General features: G+C 47.2%; 1 protein-coding gene across 2 annotated transcripts in view; it reads left to right on the top strand.

The window, feature by feature from the left end:
* Positions 1 to 20286, top strand: part of LOC137595772 (receptor-type tyrosine-protein phosphatase gamma-like) — a 170200-nt gene that overhangs the window by 101678 nt on the left and 48236 nt on the right. For both annotated transcript variants that reach the window (XM_068316045.1, XM_068316046.1), the window contains exons 3-4: positions 3614 to 3796; positions 7619 to 7767. In XM_068316045.1, the coding sequence (XP_068172146.1) occupies positions 3614 to 3796; positions 7619 to 7767 (332 nt within the window). The remainder of the gene's footprint in view (positions 1 to 3613; positions 3797 to 7618; positions 7768 to 20286) is intronic.

Below are 20286 nucleotides of genomic sequence, written 5' to 3'. Positions count from 1 at the left end.
GGCTTCTGGAGTTTCTTCAGACAGTAGTCGTTAAGGCTAACGAGATGGTGGGCAAACGAGACAGTGAGCTAACGTAACTAGCCAGGAAACACCATGAGATCATCCTGGACAGAACAAACTCGTGATGACATCACCGATGTAATCTATTACAAAAGCAATAGAGCCATAATAATGAAAAAATCCATGAACTTTACCTCAATCATGAACAGTAAAGAACAAAAACGAGGCTACCATTAACCAAACACATCTACCAATCAGATCAAAGGTGAATGCAGTGAACCAATGAGGCTCCTTTGCTAACAATTCATCCGTCAGCTGGTAAGACTTTACGGAGGTGGAAATTCTCCAACACAACAATGAAATAAATCAGGTGCAACAATTTAATTTTCATTATTTCTAATCGAGGATGAGTCACAGGTGGAGGACGGGAGGTGAATACTGACTGAACCAATCACAGACGAGGACCTGTGGCTGGAATTATCGGATTTTACCCTCCAAATTTCTCCAAATGACATGTTTTTGAGTTATCAACTATTTAAAGTTGATTCAAAGACATTTACTGTATTTCTTTTTTAAAAATGTGTCCTGAGAAGAGCTATAAAAGCTTTGAGATAACCGCTGGGTTACGGGTTCTGATCTACATATTTATACTGCTCCTGAAGCAAGACTATATGAAACTGTTTCCTGTCACTGTTTCCATGGCGCTGACCTGATCTGATCCGTTCTCCTTCCTCTAAACATTCTTCCTGCTCCTCATCCTCTTCTTCTTCCTCTTTGGTGATTTTCCACGTGTTTCATCTTTTCCTCCAAAAATAAGGGTTCCATTAAGTATGTGGGCTCGCAGTCATCCCGTTGTTGTCAGACATACATATTCATGACGCTTCAGAGGGAGAATAAAGTGAGTGGGATGAGAGTCGGAATCCGTGCGTTCTTGTTAAATGGAATATAAACCAGAGACAAACATTCGCCGCCAGCGGTGGATGATCTGCCAGCAGCGCCCGTTCACCAGTAAATAAAACATCATGGCGGCTGCAGCTCCTCCAGTCCCTTCCAGATTAGATTTCATCACCAAATAATCAGCAAACAGAACCTCAGTGGTCCGGTCGCGCAGGACGCGTGGGGGCGGATCCTGTTACGGCGAAGGCAGGTCGATGTTTATGCAGATGACTGGAGTCAAATCAGCTGTTACGACACTGTCTGCCTGTGTTAGGGAAGGGTTAGGGTAAGGTCAAGGGTAGGGGTAAGGGTTAAGGGAGAGGGTCGGTGTTACAGTTAGGGTTAGGTCTTGGGTTACGGTTGGGGTAGAGTTAGTGATAATGGTTCAGGGTAGGGTTTGGGGTAAAGGTTAGGGTTAAGGGTTGGGGTTAGGGGTTAAGAGTTCTGGGTAGGGATAGGGGTTAGGAGTTAGGGTTAGGGGGTAAGGCTAACAATTAGATTTAGGTTTAAGGGTAAGCATTGGGGTTTGAAGTAGGGTTCGGGGTAATTTGGGGTAACAGTAAAAGTAGGGGTTAAGATTAGGGTTAGGGTTAAGGGTTTGGTAGTGTTATGGGTCAGAGTTGGGGTACAGGTTTGGGTTAGGGTTGAAGACAATCCCTACAAGCATAAGGCGAAGCCCTAGAAACCTGGTCCGTTGGAACCATCCGCTGGCTTTCGGGAGGTTAATGAAACATCTGAACAGATTCCGATTACATTTTAATCGTATTTATCTCTTCACGTTCCCGTGTGATCCAGACTCCTGGGGCAGGTTTTCAGCTGCAGGGGTTCCAAGGTGAGGGTCATCCAATCAACTGGCGGTCGTTCTCTTGATTGCATTAACAAGCCCCCTCTGGACCCACTGCAATCACAGCAGGTCATGTGATTAGTGAAAGTTCCTGTATCTGTACTCAACGTGACGGCGGCAACGTGCTACAGCGATTAGCCGCTAACACAGCGGCGCAGGATGACCGCCGATGGCGTGGTTATCACTTCATTGCTGTTTAGTTGAAAAGCCTCAGTATTTACAAGCAAACACGTCCAACAGCTGGTTTCAAAATGTGAAAAGAAAAACACCTCTCTGGTTTGGGATGATGTCGCTGGGAAAATTGGTTTTAAATCCACAATGTAGAAATCAACTGGTTCCCACTGACAGGAGAATTACAGGGCTGCGGCGCTCGCGGTGCCGCCTGAATGGAAAACGGCGAGGCGGCTCCGTGTGGACACCGAAGGAGAAAATAGAACTGTGGAGCGTCTGTCAGGGTCATGTGACTCGTCACCGGATGTGTGGAGACACAGGAAACGCAGTTCTACTCCAGCAGGATGCTAGCGAATAAATCTGTCCATCTCTTTAGCACGGACAGCGTGGACGGAACGTGACGTCACCGAGGACGTCATCGAGACCGGTTGTTTCTGAAGGTGACAATCGAGATTCAAATATTCTCGTTTGAAAATAAATTAATTACTTTCTAGGATTCAGTCAGAGGGTAGGAGGCCGGTCAGGGTTCTGTCGACATGTAGCCGCAGAACTGGGAACATAAAGGTCGGATTTATGCTAGGAGTCACCCGGGTCCCAGGATAGAACCCTGTGGAACACCACTGGTGTCTGAGAAGGACTGGAAGCAACAGAGTGAAAAGATACGAACCGGGTGGGGGGGGGGCAGCGATGTCTGGAGGTCCAGGAAGAGGTTGTGGGTTCTGTGTCGAAAGCAGAAGGAGAACCAGTGTTAGAACCAGTTATACAACCAGTGTTAGAACCAGTATTAGAACTGTTAGAACCAGTATCAGAACCAGTAGTAAAGTCAGTATTACAACCAGTATTAGAGTTGTTAGAACCAGTAATACAACCAGTATTAGAACCAGTATTAGAACATTTAGAACTGGTGTTACAACCCGTATTAAAACCAGAATTACAACCGGTGTTAGAACCAGTATTACAACCAGTGTTAGACCCAGTGTTAGAACCAGTATCAGACCCGGTTCAGCCTCCTGTAGTCCTGATAGAACATTCCTTTTAACGGGTTCTGGAAGGTTTGGAAACGTTTGGAACCAGAAACCATAAAATCACTTTCAAGATGGAATGTAGGTGTGGAGTGGGGCCCAGTGATACCAGTTTGCCCAGTAGGCGCCCCCCCAGTGGGATCTCATTCCAGTATGTACTGGACCCCCCGCTGACATTTACATCCCGTCTTTCTCTCTGACTATCTATCGCTCACAGGCTCAGCAAGAAGTCACTTTCAAAGGACACACACACACACACACACACACACACACACACACACACACACACACACACACACGCCGGACTCGTCTGAGGTGTTTATAATAACTGCTGACTGTTGGAGTTGAGGAGTTCATGGGTTCAGCCTCGGTTTGGGTCCGTGATGTCATCAGAACGTTCTCAGGAATAATGACATTTAGAGTTCTGCTCTTCACCTGCGGTGAAACGTTCTTTCAGCCGCCGCCGTTTCAGCTTCCTGATGCGTTGATATTCAGATGAGTCGGCAGAACGCCGTCGGCTGCCAGACATGAGATGCTTCTGAAATGTCACGTCTCTCTGATGTCGAGCCTCCTCTTCCTCCTCCTCCTCCTCCTCACATCCATCCCTCCGCTGACGGGACCTCGTCTCTGTCCTCCTCAGGTACACACGGGCCAGACGAAGGCTGGGCGTCGGCCTACCCAGAATGCCGAGAGAGGAACCAGTCGCCCATCAACATCGTGGACCCGGACACCAAGGCGTCGGCGGAGTATCAGGAGCTGACGCTGGAGGGCTTCGAGGCCGAGTCGTCCAACAAGACGTCGATGAAGAACACGGGGAAAACAGGTAGAGGCGTCAGGCGTCCCGTTCTGGTCTGGGTTCTTTGTAAACTTTTTCTCGTAAAATTTTTTATTTTACTGTATATTTTATTTGAAAACCGACGTAAACTCGAGAACGACATTAGTCAAAACGACGTCAGCCGACCTTTATCTGTATTTAATTCTCGTTGTGGTCCGGGAGTTTATTAGGTTGTTTCACACCCCGACTAGACTCCTCCCCCAGGAAGTGAATGACGCTAGTGTCCATATAAGGAATTTATTTTTTATTTTTTTAAATTATGATTTTAAAAAAAATCATCATCATCACCCTCCTTTAGTTTCAATATTTTTTTAAATAATTTTTTTTGCCCCTTTACTTCCCATATAATTTAGGACATTTAAATTAAAAAAAATAAAGGGTGGTGATGATGGTAATTTTTAAAAAAAATTTAAAATGATGATTTGAAAGAAAATCCTCATCATCACCATCTTCTATTTTTAATATTTTTTTAAATTAATTTTTTATCCCTTTCACTTCTCATATAATTCAAGAAAATTTAAATTAAAAAATGAACGATGGTGATGATGATGATGATGAGGATGATGAGGATGATGATGAGGATGAGCAGGAGCATCTCCAACTGGTCATGTGACCTGCCGCTGGTAGCCACTCTGACTTTAACAAGGCCTCGCTTGCGGAGCTCGAGTGTCGCATTGGCAGGTGTGCGCGTGTCAAACATCGGCCGTCGTCGCCAGGTTATGAAAGCAGACAGGTGCGGCATGCAGCCAGTCATTCACGATGAAGATTACACGTCCCGTTTCCGTCCGGACGAGCGCGGTGGCAGGTGTCACGCCCGAACCATTCAGCGCCGGCCCATCTGCAGCCGCCTCTCCCGGCGTGTGGAGGACCCTCCTCCAGCAGCCACAGGTATTTTTCACAATTCCAGGTTGTCAGTAAGATGGATGATCCTTCGCCATCAGCGGAGAGAGAGAGAGAGGGAGAGGGGGGCCACAGGTGGTCGGCGCCGCGCTGACAGCCGGCTGAGTGTCGCCCAGAGCTCAGCTGTGTTCGGAATACGGACGTTTAACACGTCGACTTCCTCCAGGATGTGAGGAAGCATTTCAATAAGTCGGTAATTAGTCTGGAGGCGGGACTAAAAATAGTCGCTTTAAAAAAAATTCAGACAAGCTGCCACCTGTCGGCTGACAGCCCTCAACTGAGGTCACGACCTCTGTGGTGGTGCCCAACCCCCGGGTCGTGGACCGGTTCCGGTCCTTGGGTCAGTCTATGAGTCACTCTTGTGGAGATGCTTGCCTCGGTCACATGACTACCTTCTTAAAGGGGCCGCTAACACAGAACACATTACCGCGAAACTGAAACTCCAAAGCTAGCAAAACGAACATTGCGGACGCTGCTAATGGAGTTGATACTGATTGGATTCACGTTTATTATTATTATACAGCGGTACCTCTACTTACGAAATTAATTGTTTCTGGAAGAAATTTCGTAAGTAGAAAATTTCGTAAGTAGAGACGCGTTTTCCATGCAAATGCCCTAATTCGTTCCAAGTTAAGTTAAGTTCTTTAAAGGAAGAGTCGAGCTAAAAAACCAGTCCGGTAATCGACTAAATGTCCAATTGGGTGATTGAAACAGGAAGTAGAACTGTTGTGAGTGTTTCACGAACCAATCAGAACACAGATTACATTAACGCCCCCAAATCTGGAGCCAAAACGGCCGCAGAACTGGCGACTTTTATCCGCCGCGTCTTTGTTAGCCTGCGATGCTCGTGGTCGTTAGCGGTAATCTGTTTAGCATGCAGCGTTAGCCCGCAGCTACTTTATATTACCCTCATTACTCTGTTGGTGTTTCCACTGCTGCTCTACGTGCAGAAATAAAGGCCGCGTGCAAACGTGAATGTTAATTCACAGGAAACCGTCGGATCGGTCGTCATGGAACCGACGTCACCCTGGTCTCGGCGGGGGAGGGGAGGGTCCGGTTGGCGCCGGATGGAGGTCAGTGCGGTGCTGACTCGGCGGATGCTCAGACTGGTTAAAAAGATGATGATGATGATGATGATGATGGAGCAGCATCAGGACCAGATGGGGGGTGTAACCTGAGTGCAGGTAGAGGAAGAGGCGGGTCCAGGAGAGGGAGAGGATGCTAAAAGCGGCGATGATAACGATGGTGGCCCGCCTGCAGAGGAAGAGCATCACTTAGCGGAGCGCGGCGTGCCGTAGCGCTTTAGCGGCGTGGGAGAAACCGCCACAACAGAACGACGCGCCGCCGTCGGTTCGTCACCGCCGCTGCATAATGCATGACCAGCAAGGCAAACGTCCCGCAGCGTCATCCTCAGATCCTCACAGATATGGTTTGGAAATGACAGATGAGCGTTTTATCCGTGGAGGATCACCTGCTGCTGATCGCCGTGACAACCCTCCTCTTCCTCCTCCTCCTGCAGAACAAACTCACTGCGGTTTCTGCACAGCTCCTCTTCTTCACCTTTATGTGAAGGCCCTCGTTAACCCCCCCAAACGACCCCCGGGGATGTTTAAGATGTTCATGCCTTTGTGAAAATGGGAAGACTTTCAGCCAATGGGAGCAGAGGAGCTTTTATTTGATTTATTTGTGGCGTTTAAAGAAAAAAAAATGTTACAGAATGAGATTTTAAATATTTGTAGAACGTTTAAATCATATTTTCTGCAAGAATTTATTATAAACAGGTGACGAGGAACGTGAAAAAGCTCCTCGGCTTTTGGGGCGACGTCAAAGCAACCGGTGATGAAGAGTCAGGACACCATCAGGTGACCTCTGACCCCAAAAACGTACACTTGGAACTCACACAGTCATACATTGTTCATTCAGTCGAACCTGGAGATACGAGTTGAATCCGTTCCGTGACTGAACTCGTAAGTCAAACGTTTCGCCGTTCGAAATAAACTTAAATCATTTTAATCTTTTCCAGCCTTGTAGAAAAGCCCCAAACCCCCTAATTTGTGAATAAAAAAATGTATATTTATCAACCAACAATACATTCAGACTCCAGAGGTTCATAATTAATTATCTGAAAGAAAAGATAAGAGTTTTATTAAGTGCTCCTACCTCAGAAACAGATGAACGCAGCAAACGGAGGTGGTTTATGATTGTTGAAGTTGTTTTTGCTTTTTATTTTCCCTGCACTTTGTCTTGCAGGTCGTTTGAATAAAAAACCTTCCCAGGGAGTTCTGCTTCTGCCGGCTTTTTTAAATGATCCGCTTTTGTCACAGTTAAACGCTTGTTGTGTAACATAGTCTTCCTTCAAAGCGACTACAGCAAAACGTGTGACGCCTGTATGTCAACTCGTAAATTGAGCAGCTGGTATCGCCAATAACTCATAAGTCGAACACCTTGTACCTTGAAGTACCACTTTATAAAGAATCCTCAATCTTTGCCTTGGTCATTTTATACGCAGCCTACATGCTGACAAAGTGAGAGCACCCCTGCTCTCCTTTATAAATGAGGCGTCGTAACTTTAAAGGTTGGATGAACGGTGTTTGACGACGGCGGTTAGCGCGGCCTCAGCGGGATGTGACGGGATAAAGACCCGGAACGCCACCAGAACAAAATACATTGCTGTGAAAATGAGCCCTCGCTGGAGGAGAGCAGCGAAACCGAGAATGTCTTCCTCTGTGCGAACGGAAAAGATAAACACCTCGTCTTCCTCACGCCACCACCCCCTTCCCCGCCCCCCCCCCAGGAGAATGTTCACGCCGTGTGTTTGAAATGTGTCAACACACACTGTGCGGCTGTGAGGAGGATGATTACACGTGTGTGCGGTGATGTGTGACCACGCTGCGCTTCCCTCCCTTCCAGTGGCCGTCATGTTGAAGGATGATTACTTCGTCCGAGGAGCCGGGCTGCCGGGTCGCTTCAAGGCGGAGAAGGTGGAGTTCCACTGGGGCCCCAGCAACGGGTCCGAAGGCTCCGAGCACAGCATCAACGGCCGGCGCTTCCCCGTGGAGGTAAGAGGCCGACCGGCGCCCCGGCTGATGGGGAGGGAGGCTGTTTGCACCAAGCGCGATGAAACCAAAATGGCAAGGCTACATCCTGCGTACTATCGCCAATCACAGCTGAGTCGTGACATTAAATTTTGCAAAATGCAACAAAATATCTTATATTTTGCCATTTTGAATATGAAAGATGTGAAGTTTTGCTATTTATAGTTAATTTAAACAAAACAGACGACAAAACTACATAATATCAGCCCATATACCTTCTTTTACCTCGTACATCACAACTCAGCTGTAATTGGCTAAGATACTTGGAATTTGGCCAAAAAGTTGATTTTATTTATTTTTTACTATAATTTATTGATACATTTTTAAAAAAAATTTATTTCTAGATTTTTATTTTTGTTTTTTTATTTATTAATTTTTATTTTATTTTTTTTCATTTTGCAATCTACAACAACGTAACTCAAAATGAAGTTAGCCGAGGTGTACCTGTTTAAGTAGCACATGCACAAAATTGCTTGTTTTTCGTAGTTTTGCCTCACAACTCATCTGCGATTGGCTAAGATAGCTGGAATTTGCCCGAAAAGGCTGATTCTTATTTTTCCGTGTACTGTTTTTATTTATTTTTTTGGAAAACAACGTATAATCGAGAACGTGGACTAATGTGCGCAACGCTCGAGCATCGCAGGTGCGCAAAAGTATTTTAATTGCGACAGCTATGATTGGCTGCCGAAAGGTTCGGGAAAAATAAATTCCCATCAGGCTAATCTGACTTGCCTATTCCTAGCTTAACTCATGTGAATGACGTCATGAAACCGAAACTGAGTCATGCCGCTGGGGATTATGGGAGTTGTAATTTTTTTATGTAAATCTACCTGAATGTTTCATCCTGAAGGAAGTGAAATAACTGTGACGATTCAACTTACCACATTTGGAGCTAACGGTTTTAGCGTCCAGCTTTAGGGTCGTCCCGCTAACCGCGTTCTGGTTGTATTAGCATGTTGTTTTAAATGCAGCCGCCCGCGTCTCTTTAGCGCTGAAATGTCAACCATCTCTGTTTGGACTTCTAGAACGCTGCCTCCTCACAGCGGCCGGCCAAACAGATGAATATGTATTCCTTGACATTTGGGAGATCAGCGCTCTGACAGTTCAGCTTGATATTGTAATCTCCTCCTTCCGCTCCGAACTCCGTCCTTTTTTTTTTCTTCTTTTTTCTCCTCCCAAACCTTCGTATAAAGTTGAATAAAGATGATTTTGTGTCAGCGTTTCACATGCGGTATTTAAATGATGAGTTTGTCCTCGCCGATGCGTTGGAGAGTTCGCCGGTCCGTCCGTGGGAGAAGAATTTAAAGATTCTGCTGAAAGAGCAAAACCTCCTATATACGAGGTCGTGATGGAGCTGCTCCTGAAGAGGCTGGGTGGATAATAGGCCGTCACGTCGGGTTCAGCGGGGGGACGTCAGCCAGAAGTTTAATGTAGATCTGGTGTGAAGTTCCAGTAGTAATAATAATAATAATAATAATGTGGAATAAAAACACGACTCGTGTTTCTGCAGGAAGGCGCAGCGTTGATTTCCTGGTGACGGTGATGGTGCATTCTGGGATATAGGAGAGCTATTAATAGACTCTTGGAGAGCTTCGTGATTAGAACAGAGAATACAATTTCTTTTATGGCACCATCAATTCATTAGTTCATGTATTTTATGTATCGTGCGAAATTGAGATGCTTCATCTGTGTTTTAAATTTGATTTACGGTCGGATCGGTTCTCTGGAACACGGCGCTCACATGATGCCAGAATTCCAACTGGAATAATAATAATAATAAACATAGAAAAGTTTATTCTTATTGTTTATGTAACTTGTATATCATTAATTATACACAAGTAAAGTCTTCTGGTTGATAAATATATGTTTATTTTGATTTTATTTATTTTAAATGAATAAATCTCATTTGATTTATGAGTTCGGATTAAACTGGCATCTGGAGGTTCTACTTTATTCGTCATTCCTAACTGCGTCCCTCCGGCCATCAGACCAGACAGGACTGGATGATGACATCATCGAACATCAAGCGTGATGGACTTACAGGAAAAACAAGCGAACAAACTGGCGTGTGTGCTGGACAAAAAAAAAAGGCATCCGTTACCAAGGCGACGGAGGGCTGTTTGTTTGCTTGTCAGCAAGATTACATAATAATTACCGGATTGATTTGATGAAACTGGGTCGATGAGATGGAGATGTAGCGTCTCCCCCGGATACGGATGAAGACTCCGATTCGGGATGTTTTTCCTTCCAGCTCGACTCCAGGGGAAAAAAACCAGCAGCACATTTGATATTTGTTTTTTCAAACTTCTCTCCAGCATCTCCTCCTCCTCCTCCTCCTCCTCCTCCTCCTCCTCCTCCCTCTGTGGTGGCGAATGATGATGAGGAGCGTTCTCCAGCTTCCTCGTGCTTCTCCATGTGAACGATGTTTGCTTTTCAAGCCTTTCTATTTATTAATCGGAGCCTAATCGACTCTTATTTTGGTGATGAAGCAGCTTTAAACAACAACACGCTCTTAAGATGCGACGCACAGCTTCAGCAGCTTCAGCAGCTTCAGCTCCTCTCATGTGTACGTCCCACAGGTGTTGGATTCTGAACCTCGAGGTCAGCTGACAGCCGGGTCGGACCGCGTTTGGTTCCGAAACGTCCAACGTCCGCAACAAGAGCCTTAAAACGCACGAATGAAACGTGAAAACAGTTTCTGAAACGCAACAGCTGAGAGAAGAAACGAAGGTTTGATCCAAAACAAGAGCCGTGGATGATGATGTCAGTGGTTTAGTTTAGAAAAGACTAAAGAAGAAGCTCAAGATACGAGTTATATTAGTTCCGTGACTGAACTTGTAAGTCAAACATTTAAAACCACTTAAAAAAAATTATTTAAAAAATTTAAAAACCATTTATAAACCAATAAAATCGTTTAAATCCATTCTAAACTTTTAAAAAAAGCCTCAAAAACTATGAAAAAGAAAGAACGAGATCCGGTCTCACCGATGTTGTGTCCATCCGCCACCTAGTGGCGGTTTCTTGAATCTCGACTCTTATCTCGGATTTCCCTCGTACATTGAACAAAAATCTCGACGGAGCGACTCGTATCTCAAATAACTCGTATCTCAAGGTAATAATTTGTTACTTTACGACCACAAAACTGAACATCAATCAGAGCCTAAACCAGCTTCTGATGATGTCATCGTCAGTCCCTCCTTGTCACGTGACTCCTGACATCATCACCGTGACGTCACGACTCTGTAAAGAACTACTTTTTTTATATATAGATGAATAAAATCCGACATTTTCATTATTCTAGTGATGTTTGTTCCTTTGGGTTAGCATCCGCTGCTAACAGCGTGCTCACATGTGACCCCACCCCCCCATCACAGAATGTGGTGTCAGTAATCTGTCATGTGATGTTCACACCAATCTGTGAGGCCATGATGGAGTCACTCAGGGTGGGTGTTACCCCACCACCCCCACCCCGCCCTCCCACTGTGACGCGGGTGTGAATGCTGTCGGCGCTAGCCGGCCGCGGTGCTACGCTATCCGTTCATTCTGACTGCGTCTGGTTTTTATCTGCACCCCCGCCTCCCAGAACGTGATGAACGAGAAGGGGGGGGGCTGTTGGTGCCAGAATTTGCCCTGCCAGCTTTTACCCACCTGCCTAGATAAGAGAGGCACTGTAAATGAACACGCCACGGGGGGGGCGGGGTTTTTTGGGGGGAGGTGGGGGGCCCTCATTCACACCTCCTCGCTTCGCTTTGCCGCAGGTATCACAGATAAAGACGTGTCATTGATGAATGGGATTTTATTTCCCATCAACCTTTGCTGTGCGGGAAATGGAAAGCTCCTCCCGGCCCCTAAATCATCAGATGAATAACGATAACGCCGACTCGCCGTTTTCCTGCCTCGGCGCTATTTGTCTGCGCGGCGGCGGCGGCTGCGGCGGCGGCATTGCGACTGTTGTGCGGCGCCGCTTCTACAAACCGCCGCAGATGTTTAGAAGCGAGTTTAATCAGCGGCGAGCTCCTAAATTCACCGCCAACGACACACACGCCTCTCGCCGCCACCCCGTTAGCATCAGCGGCGTTCTCGGCACGAGTGCCGTCGTTCATCACGAACACTCAACCGACGTCGTAAAACTTTTACAGGGCGGATTTGTGGAACGATCAGGGACTTCTGGGTGATGTGGCGTCCGGCGGACGCCGTCTGTCACGAGGCGAGTGGCGGCGGCGGCGGCGTGAGGCTGCGATCACCTCTGGATTAACCTGATAGAAGTCTCCGATCAGGCAGGACTACATCGTAGGTATTGATCGGCGGTCCCAGATGTGCTGAACTGATCAATACTTTTATATGAACGAGGATCAAAGGATCGTCCACTCACATCTCCTGATTCTGGTCATGTGACTTTCCCCCCCACATAATCCGGTTCCATCCAAAAGCAAAAAGGACAAAACACAGTCGCGGTGTGGACGTTGACACGGTAACGGCTGAGTCAGAGGGACTATTATGGGATGGAGCGGTCGGTTGGGTCGCTCCGGTGGGCGTCATGTGACTCATCGGCGACATCATCGGCGGAGCTTTAAGGATGGAGATGCTGAGGGTGGGGGGAGGGGCCGAGGTGTTGACCCCGCCTTCCAGACACCGTGAACATGTGACCTCAGTGACCTCCGGCCTACAGGAAGTGTTTGTTTCAGGAAGCAGGAAATCAGAAGGAGACGACCGACGTGTTCATCGGTTTGTGTCGGATTAAGATCGGATGAGAGGTGGAAAACAGATGAAGAAGAAGAAGAGTGTTAAAAAATAGACCAACATGAAGAGATGAAGACGAGCATCCGACGGGATGAAGACGAGCATCCGACGGGATGAAGACGAGCATCCGACGGGATGAAGACGGGCCCCACCAGACTTCCTCTCCGACAGACGGGTGTCGCTAGCGGTGCAGGCTAACGCCGGTGCTGCTGCTGCTGCGCTGCTAACCACATTACGGAGGCGGGGCTTGTGCTGCTGATCTGATTAGTGACGGTATCCATGGAGATCTCTCTCTTATTGTAACACCCCGCCTCCTGCCTTCATGCCGTTTGCTCCCGTCTCATTTATTACCCTCCGTTTTTTTTTTTTTGTTCTCTCTCACCCGCCGACATTCCATTAAACCTTCACGGATAACGGATGACGGCCAGCCGCCCCCCCCCCCCCGTTTGGATTGTTTATTATTTATCATCTTCCCTATGGAAGAGCAACGCACGCCATCCCTAACATAATGTCATATTTCCCGCTCGCGTCCTCAATGACATCAAAGCCTATTCTTTAAAATGCGGAGCTTCCCAGAGGGCGAACAGATGCCGCCACCGCCGCTCCGAAACGTTTTTAATAATCTGGCTTGCTGATAGGTCGACCCCCACCACCTTTTCCCTTTTCCTTTTTTTTTTTTTTTCCTCCCGCTTTAAATGAAAAACTCACGAAATTGAAAAAGGCCTCGTCCGACTGGCGGCGCCGCCTCTCGGAGCGTCGCTTCGCTTTTCAAAAGATGGATGAGACGGACGCATGGCGGCCCCCGTCGCCGTGATGCCATCTCTGATGAAAGGCAGTGTCTGTGTGGGGGTCACGTGACCTTCTTTGATGGACGCCCTTTCTCAAGCTGCGACAGGGGGTGTGGTGGTGGTGGTGGTGGTGGGGGGGGTGAGGAAGTCTCCGCCCCCCGTGGCGAGGTTCAGATGGAGGGGAGCAGCGGTGTCACACCGCCGTCTTGATGCCGCCGTGAGGCGCGTCCTGTTTTCACGCGACACCTCGCATCCGTCAGCCCCTTGGATGTGTGTGTGTATGTGTGTGTGTGTGTGTGTGTGTGTGTGTGTGTGTGTGTGTGTGTGTGTGTGTAGGCGGGGGGGTCATGTACTCATCCAAAGGAAATGGAGGAAGAAATGCCTCCAAAAAGGGGAGGGGCATATGTGATATTTCCAGTAGTGTAGGGTCTGTCTTCTTGCTAGCATGTCCAGTAATTTCACTCCAAAAAGGGGCGGGGTTTTCAGTCCAAAAAGGGGCGGGAATTTGAATCTCAAAGCCCAAACGTTTCTCCTCTTCCTCATTCTTCAATCCATAGTGAAACTTGATGATGTCATCTTTTCCTCCACCTCTCATCCAAACATCCATCATTTCCCCTCTCCTGGCCGGATCAAAGGGGCGGGGCCACACGGCGACTGATCATCCTCATCATCTTCATTCCTGGCCATCTGCAGCCTCAGGTGTTAGCGCTGACGGCGTGACATCCAATCCTCGCAGCGTCTTTTCCTCTCAGGAAATCATTTGCATGTACAAATCCGACGCTCGGCCCAGAATCCCACAGGTTCCATCCGACTGACCGGCGTGCTGGGCTGCCTTTGAACATGAGACGCGGCGCACACGAGGCGATGGCGGCTAACGAGGCAGCGCTAGCTCCCAGCTGGGCTCACTTGTCATGTTAGCTTGATAAGCATCAAAACAGAATCGCTACTGTTTGATTATGGACACAAAATGAGCTCCTTTTTATTTATTTATTTCGCCAAAAGTCAAACTTGTTCAGAAACAAACAAGCGTTTGAATTCTGACTGAAAATTGCAGCCTTGGTTTGAGACGCCGCCGCCGCCGCCGCCGCCGCCGCCTGACTCACAGCGTCGCGGCTCATTTCTCCTCCCCATGTGAAAGTGAATGTTATTTTTTTCCCGCCCACGCGTCCTTTAGGTCGGCGTTAATAAATCTCCGTTTCCACCTGGAGGGTCTGGACGAACCACCTGGCTCCTCTGCAGAGACTCCGCCCCCCCATACGGAGGAGAGCATCCTGTCCTCCAAAGATCTGCTTTTTTAATAATCATATATGAGTATAATCTGTGGGGGCGGATGGGGGGGGTGGTGACCTGTCTGTGAAAAGACGGCGGTCGTGTGTGTGTGTGTGTGTGTGTGTGGGCGTGGCCAGACGTCACCCACATGATGCGGCTAGACGACAGGTATAATAGAGTGTTATATTATAGAGTGGATTCTTGTTGTTCCAGGTGGGGTGTTATCTTTAAATCTGCCCCCCCCCCCTCAGAAAACACTTAGATCATCTATAATAATGATGCATTAAGGTGTCGACGGCAGCGCCGGCCTGATTCATCACCGTAGCCGCTTCATATCTCCTGTACTTACCCCCCCCCGCCATATTAATATCTCATTGAGTACACACCATCACATCTGTGTTTGATGATCCGTCCTCACACACATTTAATAACCTGGGCAACGACAAGCAGGAAGCACACACACACACTGGGACGCTCTGATTGGTTCCCTCCTGTGCGTTGGAGGCGGGACCTTGTAGTTCTGGCCGTCGGCCTTGACCCGACCATCATCCTCCTGATTCCGACTCGTCGGACCTTTTGAGAAATGGACCACCCTCCAGCATCTGGAGCGGCGGGGGGTCGCCTGGTCACCGAGGGAGGGGGAGGCGGGGCTACTCTACCTCCATGGAGCTCCGTTTACCCCGCCGGCGTTCTTTACCCTCGATCCATCGCTAAATGATAGCCTTCCTGCCTCCGGTTATTGATGAGTCCGTTTTCCCATCTTGGTGGATCATAGGAATCACGTCGAGGTGGGGGCGGAGCTCTGGGGGATTTGACGGACTTATGATGGAGCTGTGGTTGGGACGGCGGTGCAGGCGGGGGCGGGATTGGGGGGGGGGGGTATTGATATGGAAGGTGACTCGGTTCAAAGACTTTCCAAAGGCAAACGTGAACGGTTGTGAGTGAAACCATTACAACGGGATGGAGTCGTTTACAGATATGAGGCGTGTAAATGCGATCCCGGCGCTGCTAATGAGCACCGGCGGAGTGATGGAAGACGGACGACTTGATGACTTATTTATGCAGAACAAGTCCTACCTCTTTTTTTTCCTCCTGCTGTTCGACAAAACGCCAAAATCTTACATCTATATCATAACGTAGTCCTGTTTCAAACGATTCAGGAAGATCTAGTCTAAACCAAAGACTATCAACTTTTCGTCAACTTCCTGTTTGGCTCTCCTGACCACGTTGGTACAACAGGAGCATCTAATTTTTCCAAAATCTTCCTTCCCATCCCATTCCCATTCCCTCTACCCAGTTTGGTGGAACACTATCCTTCTTCTTCACCTTCCTTTTACCTTGGAGCTTCATCTTTGTCCCCTTTTCAGCGATAGACTCCCTGTCTCTCCCTTGGATGTGTCCAAACTGTCAAAGTCTCCTCTCCAGTAGTTGTTTTGTTGCTTTTTTCTGTAACCCCTCTGGAAAATGCAGCCACAGACGGTGAAATCTACCCTCCTCGGTGGAGGCAAGAATCTGGCCGGACTGATGGAGGGGATTCTGAAGAAGTCATTTGGGGAGTTCGGTGCCAACTGGACCAAAGATGTTTGGGGAGACGGGTTTAATTAGTGCAGTGGACTTCATATTTCATGCCAGCTCGGAGCCTCTGAACAGTTTTGCTCTCTGGACCTCCACATTTGATGGAAGCTCCAAAGTTGTAGCGCGTTTAAAATGAACCGGAGTTAAAGAAGACGACTGGCAAGAACAAAAGCAGCTGGCAGCAGAACCGACTGGCAGCGACTTACACAACCTCCAAGTTTCCCTCCGCAGTAGATTCCTTGAGTGGTTCTGTTCTATAAACGATGATAAAGTCTTAATCTTGGTAAAGATTCAAGATTGCATCATTCTCTGAAACACCTACTGATGGTAGGAGCAAGACTACAGTAGAACCTGGAGATACGAGTTCAATCCGTTCCACGACTGAACTCGTAAGTCAAACATTTCCCCATTTAAAGTAACTAAAATGATTTTTATCTGTTCAAGCCTCGTAAAAAAAACCCAAACCCCTAATATTATGAGAAAAAAAATCAACCAATGGACATGCAGACTTTACTTGTTTATAATCAATTATATATAAGTTACATGAACGATGATAAAGAATGAAAAGAAACACAAAAGTCACAAGGACACACGAGGTACGTCTTTACTCCATCAACGAGAACGAGATCCGGTCTTACTGATGTCGTATCCATCCGCCAACACGTGGTAAAGAACGAGATCCGGTCTCAGTGATGTCGTATCCATCCACTAACACGTTGTAAAGAACGAGATCCGGTTTAGTTTGATTGATTCTTTAGGAACCAGCGTTGCGACATGAAAACGGTTTGTTGTTCTGTCAGGAGAACCAAACGTCTGACCAGAGTTCCAACGTTGAGTTTTTATCATCAGCAGAATAAAATGAGGGTTGTTTTTTTTTGTGCGCCTCATGTCAACACATCCCATCATTAGTGCAAATACATCTGTTTAAACAGGCTGTGATGCGGCTTCCACCAACAATGGCTCTAATTAATACCTGTTTGGGAGGAGCTGTGGTCCCAGCTGAGCTGTCGGCTATAACTGACTCTATAGCAGGCTGCTTGACAAATGTTTACTCTGCGAGTAGATTAAAAGGTGATGTGTGCGATGCTCTTTATGTGAGGATTAGCCAGCTGGAGAAAATGCTACACAAGTGATATTGGCAGTCTTGATCTTGGCAAGGAGAAAAAACCCAGAACCGCTATGGCCCAACAGAAATGTGTTCCCCGACACCACAATTTATGTCAACACATGTACGCACGAACACAGTTTCTGAGTACACACACATACGTGTGTGTGTGTGTGCTCAACGGATGCACACGCACGTTCGCCTGCATGCGACATGCCGCTTCATCGCCATGACAACGACTCCCACCTGACTGTTGGGACGGTTTTTCTGCGTGTGAGCTCCATCATCTCGTCGATTCCCGCCGAGCAGCGAGAGATCATCCACGTCTATTTCATTATTATTGACTTCGGGCTGCAGACGACACGCAGCAGACCCACAATGCACCCCGTTACGGTCTTTGTGTTCTTCGGTGTCGTTTAACTCCATTAAACAATCCTGCGTCATCGTATGTCAGGAGCAAAGTGGAGCGCAGCGCAGCACCGGTGTTGATGCAGTGTTTTCACACCAGTGTTGTTTAAGGATCACATGTTGTTAAAGTACCAGATGTTGTTTTGTCCGTGTGTGTGTGTGTGTGTGTGTGTGTGTGTGTGTGTGTGTGTGTGTGTGTGTGTGTGTGTGTGTGTGTGTGTGTGTGTGTGTGTGGGCAGCAGCAGTGTTGGCATCGCTGTCTGGAGGCAGCAGGAAGTGACTGAACCACTGACCAATGAAAACCTGCTCTGAAATCACTGCTGCAGTATTTACTGTTGTTTAAACCAGTCACCAGAGGAGCTTCATAACGCAGTACAGTCTAGTACACACTGTAGTACACACGGTAGTACACACTGTAGTACACACGGTAGTGCACACGGTAGTACACATTCTAGTACACACTGTAGTACACACTGTAGTACACACTGTAGTACACACCGTAGTACACACTGTAGTACACACTAGTACACAGTCTAGTGCACCCTAGTTCACTCTAGTACACACTCTAGTACACACTCTAGTACATTAGTACATTCTACTACACACTCTAGTATAGAATGTAGTACACACTCTAGTACACACCGTAGAACACTCTAGTAAACACTCTAGTACAATCTAATACACACTAGTATACACTCTAGTACACACTAGTATACACTCTTGTACACACTGTAGTATCTTCTCCTTTCAGCTTTTCCCTTCAGGGGTCTCCACAGCCAATCAGTGTCCTCCATCTAACCCTGTCTTCTCATCCTCTTCTCTCACACCAACTTCCTTCATGTCCTCTTTCACTACATCCATAAACCTCCTCTTTGGTCTTCCTCTAGGCCTCCTGCCTGGCAGTTCAGAACTCAGCATCCTTCTACCAATATATTCACTATCTCTCCTCTGGACATGTCCAAACCATCTCAGTCTGGCCTCTCTGACTTTATCTCCAGAACCTCTAACATGTGCTGTCCCTCTGATGTACTCATTCCTGATCCTATCCATCCTGGTCACTCCCAGAGAGAACCTCAGCATCTTCATCTCTGCTACCTCCAGCTCCTACACACACCTCACCACTGTCTTACAGTCCTCATACATGTCCTGCACCGCTCTAACATACTTCTCTGCCACTCCAGACTTCCTCATACAATACCACAGTTCCTCTCTGGACACCCTGTCATCAGCTTTCTCCAGATCTACAAAAACACAATGCAGCTCCCTCTGGCCTTCTCTGTACTCAGAGCAACCATATACACTGTAGTTAGCTCTAGTAAACACTCTAGTAGACTCTAGTACACACTAGTACACACTCTAGTATACTCTAGTACACACTTTAGTACACACTGAAGTAAACACTGTAGTGTGCACTTGTACACACTCTAGTACAGACTCTAGTACGCTCTAGTACACACTGTAGTACAGTCTAGTACACTCTAGGAGACACTCTAGTACACATTCTAGTACACTCTAGTACACTAATGATATGTGGATTCGCTCTGATATCATCACTGACTCTTCCACCTGAACCAGTGATTATCTCTGATTTAGAGGCTCCGCCCACATGGACATGTGACCTCACCTTCAGAAATACTTCAGGGTTTATCGGAAGGACTGTTTCACTGTGTGAACCTGGACTGTTTCACTGCGTGAACCCGGACTGTTTCACTGTGTGAACCTGGACTGTTTCACTGTGTGAACCTGAAACTGGAAAATTTTTCCAGCTCTCACCCTTCAGTTAATCCAACTTGTTGTTCCCTTTGACCTCTGACCTGTGTGGAAACGGTGAACAGGAGGTTTTCTGCTGAGTCCCTTCTCCGCTAAACTCACCCCTGAGCTGTTTACTCCCAGCGTTTCCAGCTTGTTTTTTTCCGCTCAAATTACTTTGAGAAATGTGTAATGTGGGATTTTTCTTCCTTCTGGTGGGCATTTGAACAGTTTCCAAACGTATTAGCGCAGCGGCTCTTCTCAGGTGCTGCTCTCAGCAGAACAATATTTGAATTCCGTGTGTCTCCAGGCGGCGCCGCGGAAAACCAAACAGAGGAGGCGAAAGGTCATGGGTAATATCTCAGTGACAAGTGAGAGGTATATGAAGACGGTCTAAGTGGATATAAAAGCCGCCTTAACTCTCCCCTCCTTTATTGCTCTTGTCTGTCTTCCTTTTTTGACTTACGGCTGATTTTAATTTGCTAAAAACGCTGCAGCGGATGTGTGTTTTGGATAAGAGAAAAAAAAGCTCTCCAAGTGACATTCTCAAATTAAAACGGCTTTAGCTCCTGAACCGCTAAACCAATGAAGGGGAGGAAACTCGCTAAAGTTTCTAGAAACACTCCGGGTGTAACGGAAAAACGACAAAAGTTCAACTAACAAAGGTGTGTTTCTGTAATAAATGTGTGTTTATGTCTGTGGAGGTGAAGGACAGTCAGGGCTAGCTGCGCTAAAGGGGAAGCGCTAAAGGTTCAGGTGAAGGTCCAGACAGGAAGAGGCTAAATAAACAACTTTCTGACTTATTCAAGGTGATTTTTCTTTTCATTTTCATTCATTTCAGATAGTAAT

This window comes from Antennarius striatus, chromosome 5 (genome assembly GCF_040054535.1).
Source record: "Antennarius striatus isolate MH-2024 chromosome 5, ASM4005453v1, whole genome shotgun sequence".
NCBI classification, from domain to species: Eukaryota; Metazoa; Chordata; class Actinopteri; order Lophiiformes; family Antennariidae; genus Antennarius; species Antennarius striatus.
The sequence above is the reverse complement of the archived record's forward strand: the minus strand, read 5'-3'. Positions and strand labels throughout refer to the sequence as shown.